General features: G+C 58.7%; 2 protein-coding genes across 2 annotated transcripts; both read right to left on the bottom strand.

Moving 5' to 3' along the window:
- Positions 1-1,435: 1,435 nt before the first annotated feature.
- On the bottom strand, positions 1,436-7,853 carry GCAT (glycine C-acetyltransferase). The gene is made up of 9 exons (XM_040637503.1): positions 7,154-7,853; positions 5,572-5,702; positions 4,442-4,543; positions 3,810-3,956; positions 3,143-3,297; positions 2,923-3,005; positions 2,550-2,721; positions 2,037-2,158; positions 1,436-1,753 (listed from the first exon to the last, which is right to left on the bottom strand). Exons 1-9 carry the CDS (start codon positions 7,347-7,349, stop codon positions 1,602-1,604), a joined length of 1,260 nt encoding a protein of 419 aa, XP_040493437.1. The 5' UTR covers positions 7,350-7,853; the 3' UTR covers positions 1,436-1,601.
- A 1,245-nt stretch (positions 7,854-9,098) lies between these two features.
- LOC103676396 (histone H1.0) lies at positions 9,099-10,124 on the bottom strand. The gene has a single exon (XM_008705571.2). The coding sequence runs from the start codon at positions 9,821-9,823 to the stop codon at positions 9,239-9,241; it is 585 nt and encodes a 194-aa protein (XP_008703793.1). The 5' UTR covers positions 9,824-10,124; the 3' UTR covers positions 9,099-9,238.
- Between the last annotated feature and the right edge of the window lie 3,129 nt (positions 10,125-13,253).

The following is a 13,253-nucleotide window of genomic DNA, read 5'->3' as shown; positions in this document are numbered from 1 at the left end:
TACGCCACACCTACTGCTGGAATGCGTTGCCCGGTGGCTGCTTGTGGCCACCACGCGTAACCCGCCGGCCTACGCGGATCGTAGGATCGCGCACAGCAAGCTGCAGTTTTGACACTGCTGGCTGGGCCCGGGGCTGGTGCCAGGCCGCGTGCACTTGCTGCCGCAGCAGTGCGCCTGCGCCAGGTACACTACGCGGTGGCAGAGGCTCGCCGAGTATTCCGGCTACTGCCGTGGCCACAGCAGTCCTCGTCCCTTGGGCTGCCATCTCCCAGCACCTGGAGCTCCTGGACCCCAGCCTCAAGCTCCTCCAGAACCACAAGCTAGGACTCCCAGAATCCCAGAGTTAGGATACCTGCAGCTCGCCCAGACCATCCATCCTGACATCCAGGCTAAGGGCAGGGCTGGGGGTTCGAGGGCATGGAGAGGGGGGTCCTCGTTCCCTGCCGTGAACGAAGAAGGGCCTTTGCATCCTCCCTGCCCTATCTCCAGCGAGGTACGAGCTCCCCAAGGCCACACCACGCTGAGGCTGGAGCTGCGGTGAATCCGAACCGATCCCGCCTGGCCCCCCACCCCGTGCCTGTAAAGCTGAGTGGGGAGGGCAGTGAAGAGACAAGGACCAGGGACAGCGACTGTGGGAAGGGGGTTGTCATCATGTCCACTAGGGGAGCAGCGAGCCCTTTGTTGGGGACAAGTGTGGATGGGGCCTTGGCAGCAGCAAATCGCTCTCCCGAGAGCCTTGCCTGCCAGGCTGCCAGTTTGTTTGAGTCCAAGGCCTGGAATCTGGGGCCGACGCGGCGATGGCAGCCAGAGCCTGAGCTCGCTGCGCCCCCTGGTGGCTGATCAGCAAACCTTGGAATGAGCGGGATGGAAGGACCCCAGTTATCAATTAACATCCACGCTTGGTACAGTAAGGGAAACTGAGGCACGAATAGGTGAAGGGGCTTTCCCAAGGCCACAGAGTCAGGGACAAAGTGGGCTAGAATACATGGTTCCAGACTATCAGAGGTCTTTCCAAAAGTGACCCACATTCTTTCCTTGGGGGCCTGAATCCTCTGCCTCTCTTTCCACACATAGGTTTGGGTGCTCGGCCCCTTCTTAACTGGACAGCTGTAAGCCATCCTTTGGATGGGGAGCAGAACACAAGGTGTTCCCCGGGGGCCGAAGAGAAGGGGGGTGCGGGGGTTGGGAAAGGGCCCGCAGGGTTGGTGCGCGGCCGTCCTCTCCAGCAGCACAGAATCCAATTATGCCACCTGGGGGGCCCCTGCCTACATTCTCCCCACTGCCTGGGCCTCATCTAAACCTGGGGTAGGTGGTCAGCTCTGAGATCTACTAGGAGACCCAGGAGCCTGCCCTCAGCCCCAGCTCCTGCCTGATTCTTCCACTGGTCCCAAGGCTGGGCCTGCCCAGAGAGAATAAAGCACACCAACATATCAGCCCATTTCCACACTGTTGTTTGACACTCTCGACCACAAGCACAGGCCTTGCCCCAGCCCAGCCCCAGGACTGCGGCAGGGCTCAGAGCCTCTGGCCTGGGCTGACCAAAGGGCCCTTTCGTCAATGTGGAAGGAGGGGGACTCTGGCTCTGCTTGGCACCAGCCAGGTCAGGGTAGTGCCCCATGCAGCCGCCCCACCTCCACGAAGGCCTCCACACAGCGGTCGATGTCCTCCTCGCTGTGCACTGCTGAGATCTGCACCCGGATCCGGGCCTTGTCCTTGGGGACCACTGGATAGCTGAAGCCGATGACGAAGATGCCTGGTAAGGTGGAAAGGGTCAACCTGGGGCTCATCAGAGCCACACAGGCTTTGGGAGACATGATACATGGTTCCTACTCCCCTAAGGGTCATAGAGGGAAAGGCAGGTGCCCAAGGTCTCACAGACATGCGACTGAGTCATGGCCTGGGATTTTCAGCTTGGACAGACAGAGGCTCTAAAAGGGCTAGTAGGGGGAGGGTATGGGGGAGCATTCACAGTATAGGGGTTCCCTCCTCTTTTCTCTGAGGACCCATAACCAGTCCCCTTGTCCCAGCTTCCTCACCTCTCTTTAGCATGTCATCTGCCATGCAAGAAGCCAGCCGAGCATCACCCAGCATCACAGGGCAGATGGGGTGACTGGCTCCCAAAACGGTGAAGCCGGCAGCCTCCATCTTACTGCGGAAACTGTGGGCACAAGCTGGGTGTCACCGGTGGCCAGGGGGCTGTGGAGTGTTCACACCCACCCCTGATGGCCACATGCCCAAGTCTGCAGGATGGACCAAGGGAGGCAGATGGGGAGCCGGGCAGAGGAACAGGCAGACCAAAACAGAGAGTGAAAAGACAGGATAATACAAGATGGGGAGACACAGGGTCATCGACAGAGAAATGTACCAGGAAATGGCAGGAAGAGGAAGAGACAGAGAAGAGGGTTAAAAGGGCTGAGTCCCAGTGCGATCTGCTGGGGACATGTGTGTGGGCAGAGGCAGAACCTGTAGGCCTGGGCGGGCACACGGGGGCAGGCCTTTACCAGCTCCCCCCCACCCCCGGCCTGCCCCACCCCTGCCAGGGACCGCACCGCTGGGTCTTGGCTGCCATAGACTGGACAATGGCGTTGCTCTCCATGAGCAGGTCCAGGGCCTTGGAGGCACAGCCAGCGACAGCAGGTGGCAGGCTGTTGGAGAAGAGGTAGGGCCGGGAGCGCTGCCGTAGCAGGGACACCAGGGGCCCGGGCCCTGTTGTGTATCCCCCTAAGGACAAGGGCAGAGGTGAGGGTGGGAGTCAGAGGCCAGGTGCCAGAGCCTACCCCGTGCCCCCCCCGGAGAGGACAGTCCATGCTGCCCTCTTCTGTATGGTCCCAGTTCTCCCCCCCCCACCTACCCTGAGACACCCCCCCCCGCCAGGGCCCTGCATGTGGATAAGGGGACCCAGGGGCACGACCCCATCGGTACCTGAGGCTCCACCCAGTGCCTTCCCCAGTGTGGAGTTGATGATGGTGACCTGATCCACCACACCCAGCAGCTCATCCGTGCCCCTGCAAGGGAAGCTACCACTGTCACCACTGGCTGCCTGAGTACCCAGGGATCATGGGTTAGGTGAGGGGCCTGCTTCCTGGTTTCCCACCCACCCTCAGAAACCCGACCCAAGGCCGTGGGTGAAGCGTGCTCCCACCGTCCTGTGGCCCCCAGGAAGCCAGTAGCGTGGCATTCATCCACAAAGACCAGGGCACCATATCGAGAGGCAAGGTGGCAGATCTCCCGCAGGGGGGCGATGTCACCGTCCATGGAAAAGGCCCCATCAGTGGCCACCAGGCGCAGTCGATGCTTCTGCAGGGAAGCCATGGACAGGGGATGGCTGGTATCCCAAGCTGGGCCAATCCTCCCTTTCTCTGTGCTGCTTGGGACTCTGTGAGGTCACCTTGCCCAGGGTCTGGCACAGAGGTGGGCACATAAGCATTACTGTGTTGGGGCTGGCACAGCCTGCCCCTCATCTGTGCCTCCCTGAGCCTTGCCCACCTCTTTCACGGCAGTCCTGACCAGTGAGAAGAGCTCAGTCTCCCCTGGGAGAGGGAGGGTGGGTTGGGGCCACTTCTATCCCGGAGCTCATCCCACCCTTGTGCCCAGCAGGCCCTGCCACACATACGGTGATTGCTAGAAGTCAAGGTGGCATGGTACAACGGAATAAAGCCTTGGGGCAGAGGGATCTGGGTTCAGATCTCAGCTGTTTCAAACTTTCATGTTCTGTGAGAGCAAAGTTGGTCCCTCCAAGCCTCAGTGCATTCACCAGTGATGAGGCTGAGGACAAGCCCAGCTCTTGCCCCACCTGGGCCTCACCCCACCTGGGCCTCCTGCAGCTTAGCCTCCAAGTCAGCCATGTCTAGGTGGCGGTAACGGTACTTATGGGCCTTGCACAGACGGATGCCATCGATGATGGAGGCATGGTTCAGCTCGTCCGACAAGACTGCGTCCTGTGGGGCCAGCAGGGCCTGGAAGAAGACAGTTGGAGTAGAGCTACTGCCCAACCACCTAGGGAGTTCTCCCTCCCCGTGTCTATGTGAGTCAAAATTTCACTGCCATCCAGGACATTCCTCTGGGCAGGGAGACCCGGAGCCTCTATCTGCCTCTATCTGGGTCACCAGGGCCCCAGGGCCTGGGCTGGACCAGGGACCAGCTCCTGTGAGAGCAGGTGAGAACATGTTTGGCGAGTATCTGGTCCCAGCTATCTCCGGCTTTCCTGCTGCTGGTGTAGGTTATCTCCCCAGTGCCCTGGAAGCTGGTCCCCTGCAGGTCCCAGGATTCCTCTGGGAGCACCTACATGGCCCAACCTTAGCCTCCATAAGAAAAAGGCAGTGGAGCCTCTAGGCATGGCAGTGGCATTCTGCCACATTCTCCTCACTGCTCACCCCCAGCCTTCCTCCACAGCCTGGCTGTCCTCACCAACTCCCACCTGTGCCCTTCCCCCAACACACACCTCAAAGAGGCCAGCATTGGCATCAAAACAGCTAGGATACAGGATGGCATCCTCCCGCTGGTGGAAGCAGGCTATCTTTGCTTCTAGATCCTTGTGGATGCTCTAAAGAAACAGAGGGAAACAGGTGACAATGCCTTCGGGGTCACATGAAACAAGCCCTGGGGACAGAGGCTTAGAGGGTCACAGGCTCGGCACAGAAGGCCTGCAGCCTTGGTCTCTCCCTTCTTTCTCCACCACCAGGGTTCCCCCAGAGCCGACAGGAACCTGGCAGATGCTTCTCCCTGAGGAATCAGGGGCTCGCTAGGTATCCCTTCCTGTTGGACCTTCGTTTGTAATGGGGACCTAATGAGGAATTATGGGTGATGATGGCAAGGGAAGATGTCTTCCTGACATCAACCTAAGTCCTTTTTTTGATTGCTTAATGGCAAAGAAAAGGATTATGTAGGTTCATTTGGGCCTCAAATTCTTAAATTTGAAAGCCGTCCGGTCAGGGTGAGGGTTTTTTTGGAAAGTGCCCTGGCTGTGAGTCAGGAGTCCTGCTTCTGACACTCATTTCACTGTCCCGTTTCTGAGAAGATGGGTAATAATAATCACAAGTAGTCAGAAGCCAAGCCGCCTGGGTTAAACTTCTATCATAACAGGCTGTGTGCCCTAGAGCAAGTCACTCGAATTCTCTGGGCTTCAGCAGCCTCATCTCTGTAACAGAGACAAGAATATCACCTATCACTTATGACTGTTAGGAACATTAATGAGTTAATATTTGTAATGTTCTTAATACAATACCTGGTACATAGTAAGCACTGTAAGTTTCACACTTATATGTTTATTTTGTAACATTTACACAATAAAATAATCAACATTTATTGAACAAGACTATGTACCAGGCTCTGTTGGAAGCATTTTTGCATGCAGGTGGGGAAAGGGAGGCGCAGAGAGGGAGTTTCTTTTGCAACGCACAGAAGCCTGACTCGCCTTTCTGGTGTATAGCTGTAGGCTGAGAGCGCACGGGCCCTGGGGTGAGCTGAGCTGGCTAAACCAGCCCTGCTGACTGTGGAAGCAGGCAATTGGGGTCAGTGCCCCACGCTGGGGACAAGGCACCCCCCCCAACCCCCACAACAGCCACTGTGTACCTGGGTCCCGCAGATGAAGCGGGTAGAGCTAAGGCCGGCTCCAAACTCCTCCAGGGCCTGCAGACCCGCCTGGATCACCTCGGGGTGACTGCTCAGGCCCAGGTAATTGTTGGCGCAGAAGTTAAGGATTCCTGAGGTGAGGACAGTATGGACACAGCAGCTCAGGGCCAGAAAGGGCCTGGAAAAGCGTCAGTGCCGGGCCCTGGGGACTCCGAGAGGAAACGAACCGGGATTCACCCTTGAGAAGGCAACAACCACACAGTACAATCCACTCGGGGGCAGAGGCCAGGATGGGGAACGAGGGGCCCCTGGGAGGTACAGAATCCAACAGCTACAGTGAGGGAGGGTCAGGAAAGGCCCCTCAGGGTGGAAGTTTAGACTCTGGCTGTGAAATCACATTCCACCCAATGAGGAACGGAGCCCTACCTTACAGGCTTCCCCTGTCCCTGAAGACTACCAGCAGCCCTCACGGGGGCCTTGGTTCCCTTGTGGGTAGAAGAGAGCTGGCTCAGGGGGCCCGCCGTGGCCCTGACTCCACACACCTGACTTTGCTGCCTGGTACGGAATCAGGTGGTGCCTCAAGTGTGTGGATGTGGGGGTTTCTCTGAGACCTCAACTCCTGACTTATAAAGCCCAGAGTGAACACAGCTGACCTGAGGGGGGAACTGAGGCCTGTAAAGGTCAAAAGCAAGATGAGAATCTGTGTCTCCTCATTTCCCATCTTTTGACCTGCTCCAAGCTTCCCCCAGGCGGGGGTGGGGGTGTGGGGGTGTGGAGGGAGGCAGAGATTTTTTTGGAACCTCCGTTTACAACTGAATACAACAGCACCAGGGATCCCAGGCCTCTTTCCTGAACAGAAGGCTGGTTTGGGAGTCTATATATAACCAGCACCACCTGGGGCCCGGCACAGACAAGGCAGGTGGTGACCACTGGTTAGACAGACCCAGTGGGCTAATTCACGGTGTGCCTCCTGCAGCAGCGGGGGGCCTCTTGCTGGCTGTGACTCTGACCCACTAGCTGACCTTCCAGCTCCAATATACGGGAGAATGTGGACCAAAGCCCAGCTCTGCCGGCCGCTAGCAGGGGCTTTCGGGCAAGGCATTTCACATCTCTGAGCCTCAGTTTCTTTGTCTGCACAATGGGATTGGTTACTCCCGCGCTCCGAGGTTTGCAGGAGCCCACGTGCCGCAGGTGGCGGGGACCCGCACAAAGCAGCAGCTGGAGAAATGCAGGGCTGCTCGCCGCCGCCTTCCCACCACCCTTCCTTGAAGCAGCCAGGTGGGGACCAACTGGGTGCCTCTCTTTTTCTCTCACGTTCTCACAGGACTGGGTCTCCCTCCAGCCCTACCGTCTGAGTCGAGAAGGTGCTCAACAGCAAATCACCTCCCGCCGTGGAACAGGTTTCACTAGATTACAGCTAACCCTGGGAAGCCATAAAGTCAGCCTGATAGACTGGGGAAGATGCCAGCGGCTACGTGGCGCAGGTACTCCCACCCGCCCCCTGCCCATTCCAGCGCAGGCCTGGAACAAGGGTCTTCGAACACCCCGCCAGGTCCGACGACTCCCAAGAGGGGCCAGTTACCTCCGGAGACGCCGTCCACGTGGATGCGCGGCCCCTGACGGGACGTAATGACCCGCTCGCTCTTCCAGGTGCCCGCCCCGCGGATCGCTTCCAGCTCCTCCTCCAGGACGCCACGCAGCTGGGTCAGAGCCGACTGCGCGCGGCGGCTGCGGGGGGCTGCGGAGAGAGCAGCGTGGAGCACGCGACCGGCCCACATGGTGCCCACCTTCACCCGAGCACTCCCGGCGCCCAAGGGCTGTGCGCACCGCGGCCGCCGCCTGGTCCCGTGGCCGGGGGGGCCGGGCCACGGCAGCCAATCGGAGCGAGAGAGCTGTGAAAGGGGCGGGGAGGCGGCCCCAGGCGTGGGGGGGCGGGGCCCGGCGGGACCCGCAGCGGATGAAAGTGGATTGATGTGTAAGTGAAGACTGGAGCGCTCCGTGTAGGGGCAGGGGAGGCGACACGGCGGAGGGTGGTGCGTCCCAGGGCCCAGCCCCCCAGCCCCCCCATTCCCATCCCCTGCCTCCACACCCAGCTCTCAGAAGGAAGGGGGATGCACCCTGGACCCCAAAGGCAAGACCCTAGAAGCAGGCTGAGGCACGCTCGGTACTCTTTCCCGGTTCCTGTGGAACTCTTGGAACAGTCCCCCGTTCGCAGGTGCAAACGCCCCCAGGATTTCATCCCAGGCTCGCCTGCCTGATTGCTCCGCATTCGTCTCCAGCCTTAAAAGTGAGGAAAAATGCGCCGCTCAGGTTTTTTTCATTTTTCAATTTTATTTTAAAGTTTTAAAATTACAAAGACAGCAAATTCTTCCCGGCACAAATAACACTTGTTTAAAAAAAAGGGGGGGGTGTGGACCACGCGCAAGTGCGCATTTTCCTATATTATTAAAAATAAAAGACGACTGTACAGGTTTTTTTCTCCCAGCTCCCGGGTGTGAAACGTTAAGTACTAGCCCTAGATATGTATATATACACATATACACACAGACACACAGACCTAGCTCTGTGCAACTACTTAGCAATTCAAAATCGACCGCAGTATGTCTTACCGTCCACTCCCGCCCCCTCTCCCGCCCCCTCCCCCTCCCCCATCTACAACTACTTTTATAAAAGACTCGAAAGTAAAGAGGTCAGGACGTTTTTAAGTGGCGGGTGGCAGGGCTGGAGCCCCTCCAGGCCACCAAGTAAAACCACCTCTTTTCTTATACAGGGGGAACCAAAAACCAGGGGAAAAGGGGGAAAAAAGTCCTCCTATGATACAACCCAATTGTGTGGAAAAAACCCAAGTTTTAACAGGGCACACTGAGGCACTTGGCTGTCTGAGTCCCCACCCTTCCCCCAAAGTTGCCACTCCCGTTTAACATGAGACTTTCTGAAGCCACAAAGACCCCCCCCCAATGGCTAGATTCCCGCTGACTGTGAGAAGCCCCAGCTTCTCAGACCAGCTGTCACTTTGACACCCCCCCCCTTCCCTAGGACAATAGGAGAGGCCACAGGGACACACTAACAGTGAGAAGGAAACTGGATTTGGACCCCCCCCCCAATGCTCACTACTGGAAGGTGGAAGTCAGCCCGGAGAGGGTTTTTTCCCCACCTTCCTCCTTTGCCATCCAGCTGCTACCACCCCTTCCTTCTCCCCACCAAGGTTCTGAAACTCTCACAAGGGGTGTGCAACCTAGAGGAGGCCGGCTCACCTTAAACTTACCCCTACAAACCTTCCCATTTCCGGGCTCCCCCTCATCTAGTCTGAACGAGTGGCCTTGCCCATTCTCTCCCACCCCTTTACCTTCAGAGTGAACAACCATCCAATCAAACAAAACACACAGACCCACCCAAGTCCCTAAACCCATTAAGTAGATTAATAACAAGTCAACGAAACTAAATGTAGGTACATTCTCATCATTAGAGATGAGATTTGTGGTTGCTGTCCTTGCACGACTGTTAAGGAAAAATGAATTATTCCCTAATTTCTGAGGAATCCAAATTCTGTCTCTTATGAAGTCAGAATAGAAAGGGGCAAAGGACTGCAGACGAAGATCAAGAGAGAAGGAAAGAGAAAAGTATTTACAGAAAATAGGCAGGAGTGTCCACAAGAAAAGCCCCCTTGTCACTTCTTCTTGCCGGCTCTCTTGGCACTGGACTTGGCTTTGGGCTTCACTGGTTTGGCCTTCTTAGGCTTGGATGCCTTGACCGGCTTGGCCTTGACAGTCTTGGGTTTTTTGGTTTTCTTGGGCGTGGCAGCCGGCTTCTTCTTGGCCTTCTTGACTGGGGTGGCTTTGGGCTTCTTGCTTGGGGTTTTGGAGGCAGCCTTCTTGGGCTTGGCTGCCTTCTTTGGCGTGGCCACCTTCTTGACTTCCTTCTTCGTCTTCTTGAAGGCCACCGACCTCTTGGGCTCGTCGCTTTTGGCCAGCCGGAAGGACCCCGAGGCACCCACCCCCTTGGTCTGCTTGAGGACCCCAGTGGTGACCAGGCGCTTGATGGACAACTTGACCTGCGAGTCGGCGTTCTCACCCACCTTGTAGTGGCTCTTGATGAACTTCTGGATGGACTGACGCGAGGAGCCAGCGCGGTTCTTCTCCGCCTGGATAGCAGCCACGATCATGTCTGAATACTTGGGGTGGTCTGTGGACTTCTTGGAGGCCTTGGCCCGCTTGGGCTTGGCCGCAGGGGTGGACGTGGAGTTCTCGGTCATGGTGGCCTGTCTGGTCCTGCTGTTGAAGGAGGCGCCTTCAAAAGGGCCAGCCCTCGTCGGAGGCCGAGGAGAGCCTTACTCGGGATGGGCTCTGGCGCTCCTCCTGACTCCCGGGCCAGTCCGGGGCCCGGCTCTCAGGGACCTGGCTCGGGTCGCGGGAGGACTCGCCGGGCCGGCTCTGCGTGGCCCAGCCCCGCCGGTCTGTCGGTCGGTCTCGGCGCCCGGCTCCGGCTCGGGCTCTGCCTCCGCCTCCGCCTCCTCTGCCTCCCTTTTCCCAGCTCCGCGTCTGGCGCTCGGGCGGCGCATCCGGGTATTTAGCGGCGGCGGGCGGACCGCGGTGAGGACAGGGCTGCTGGCTGCCTGCTCCCGGCCCGGAATGGCGCCGCGCCGCCGCCATCTGTGTTTCTTCCGCCGAGCAAATCCGACCTTTCCCCCCGGCCCGGGCCTTCCCGCTCCCCGCCGCCGCCCGGGGCCGCTGCCTGGCTCCCTGGGCTCCCCCGCTGGGCATCCCGCCGGCCCGGCCGCCGCCCCCCGCGCCTGCCACGCGCCCCAAACGGCGCCGAGGACCGCTGATGCGCCTGCACATTTCCCCTTTGCGGGGGGCTGGCTCTGAGGGCCCGGGGAGCCTCGGTGCGGGAAACCCCCCGTAGCAAAGCTCCCCCCTGGGGCTACCGGAGAGCCCGCTCCCGGCCCGCGGCGGGACCCCCCAGCCCCGCGGAGCGGCTGGAAAGCGGCCCCAACTAACACACGCTGCCCCGAGCCGGGCGACTCCCAGCCGGGCTGAGCCGGGACAGGGGGGAGGGGTCGCTCCCCCGGGGTCCGGTCACCTCTCGGGGGTCATCCCGCCACTGGGCCCCCCGCACCTCTCCCTCTTCTCTGCCCTTGGGGCCCCTAAGCAAACTTTCCCTGGAAGAGTTGGAAGGGCACTTTCAAACTTTGTCCCTTCCCCCTTCGCTGCCGGCTGTCCCCCCAGCGTGCCCCCTGACGTCTGCGTGGAGGTTCTCTCCTGAGGCCGAACCCCCACTACTGCCTGGGACCCCCGAGGGAATGAGGAGAGGTCTCCCGAGTCCTCTCCTCTGCTCGAAGACCCCCACATCGCCCATATAGCCTAATCGGGAATTCATATGCCTCTCTCAGCCTAGGAGTTTCGGGGTCTCAGAGGCAGAACCTTGCTGTCTCCACCCCTGAGGCACAGCTTGGGGGTCAAGTCCCCCTCCCAAGGTCCCTTGAAGGCAGTGGGGGGGGGGCGGTCTGCAATGGAGGAGCTGTCCCAAAGTCTCCAACAAGAGACTTGTCCTGGGGGCCCCTGGGATAAAGAGAGGCCCTGAGTACTTTGGGAACTTGGGAAAACAGGGCGCTGGGGGAGAGGTGGAGGAGGGGGGTCGCGTTCCTTGGGTCCTGACTAATCCTCGGATATTGTGCAGTTGTTCAGGGAGCGGTGGCCGGGACCACCGCCATTTTGCTGGGAGGATGCGATGTCTTTGTTAAAATGTATACATCTTTTCCGTGCTGCTTGGCAGGTATAGATGAGGTGAACAAGGGGCGTCACCGTCTGAAGGGAGTCTTGAGGGGCTCCGAGGGACTTTAGGGGCCCAGAGGCCATCAGAAGAGACCCCAGAGTTCCTGGGACCCCTTGTCTATGAAACACATCCTAATCACATGCAGGGCCCGCTTGGCAGGGACCCTGGGTTGAGATTCTGGAATGCTCCCTCCCTAAGCCCCCTCCCACAACAAACCCGCTTTTATTCCCTAAGCCAAGAGGCAGAGCACTCTTCATTTAAACAATACCCTGGGAGTGGGGGTTTATAGCTGGTCAAAATGATGAACGTGTCTCTGGAATGGTGCGGGAGCTGTTTGCAGACACTGGCTGTTGGGGAGGGGAGAGGGGGATGGTTGGAGGGTTTAGGTGGGGGATGGAGGGGTCCTAGCTGCGGTTGGGGGGAAGGGCTCCTACTGGACTTGGGGAGTCTCTGAGGCCAGGGAAATTAATAGGTTTCCCCCACGAACACCAAGGGATGGATTAATCCAAATGATTGGGAGGCGGGAGAGGGAGGCCTGAGACTCGCTATCAGATGCCTCTCACCGGCTTATCTTGGCGGCACAGGCAGGCAAGGGAAGCCACGAAGGGCCAGGTTAGTTCAAAAGGTCAAGGTTCTTATTTGGATGATGTCAATTACCCCGAAGTTTCCTGATTTGAAAACACAACATTCTGGTGCTGGGTGTCTTAAAATAAGGACTAGATTAATCCTTTGACACGATGATGAAACAATTTTATTTACACAGCGCCTTACAGTTTGCAAAGTGCTTGCTCTCCACTCGTTTCTTGATTCTTTGCTCCTCCAGCCTAGGGAGGCAGCCAACGTGATCACTCCCCCGATTATCCCCATTTTACCGTGGAGGCCTCGGGATTCGGAAGGATGGATATGGGGGCGCACCGTGAGGCTCAGCTCCCGGCGCCCCCAGGTCTTCCCTTCGTTTTGTAGCTCTCACATCCCATACCCCTGGCCATCGGAGAGACCTGTAAATTCTCTCCCGGAACTGAAGCCAGAAATGGAGGAAGGGGTCGCCTCGGAGTCGCGGGGGCTTCCCGCCGGCAGACAGCCCAGGTCCTGCCGGGCGGCGGGATTCACCGCCCCAACCCCCCGCCCCAGTTAGAATTGGAGGAGAAAGGAGGGGGCCAGTAGTTGGGCGCAGAGTCTGAGGCCAAGGGGGACAAGATGAGGAAAGGCTGCCTCCAGATTGGCCTGGCCTCACCTCGCCTGGCTGACACTGCAGGGCCTGGGGGCTTCTTGCCTCGGGCCGGGCACCCCCGCAGCCCGCTCTCGGGTCCGCACCGAGCGCCGAGCCATTTTCCGGCGGGCAGCCTGCGAAAGTTCCCCCCCACCACCCCCTTTTACGCGAGCCCTTTAAAAACCCGGGAGCCACAGAGCTGCGGGCAACTCCTCCTGGGAAATGTAGTTCCCGCACTGTTCCCCCATCCCCTCCCGCCCCGGACCCTCTCGAGCCTCGGAACCGCGGGTCCGCCCCCGGCGTGGGGAGGGGGGGGTCACACATCGTCTGTCCAGTCACGCGGGGAGGGGCCCAGGCCTCCCCGGTGTTTTTCCATGTGTCAAAAAAAGGCTTCAGCGTTTCCACCTGTAAAAAGGTGAAAGGCCATCATCTGTCCTACTTCACTCTGGGGTTGTTGTCAGGGTGGAATGAAAACCTGTATGGAAAAGTCTAAATTGCATGAGAATGCCAGGGTCAAGTTTTTCTAATGGTCAAATGTTCGCATGTACCACCCTTTATTAAGCCCTTGGTACACACATGACATCTTCATTTTTCAGAGAGGAGGTCTAGAATGACTGAATGACTTGCCCAAGGTGGGTCAGCCTGCGGGTGGGTGGCAGAGTGACACTCCCAAGCCAATGACTCCCACTGCACCACCTGT

This window comes from Ursus maritimus, unplaced genomic scaffold, assembly GCF_017311325.1.
Source record: "Ursus maritimus isolate PB19 unplaced genomic scaffold, ASM1731132v1 scaffold_21, whole genome shotgun sequence".
Taxonomy (NCBI): Eukaryota; Metazoa; Chordata; class Mammalia; order Carnivora; family Ursidae; genus Ursus; species Ursus maritimus.
The sequence above is the reverse complement of the archived record's forward strand: the minus strand, read 5'-3'. Positions and strand labels throughout refer to the sequence as shown.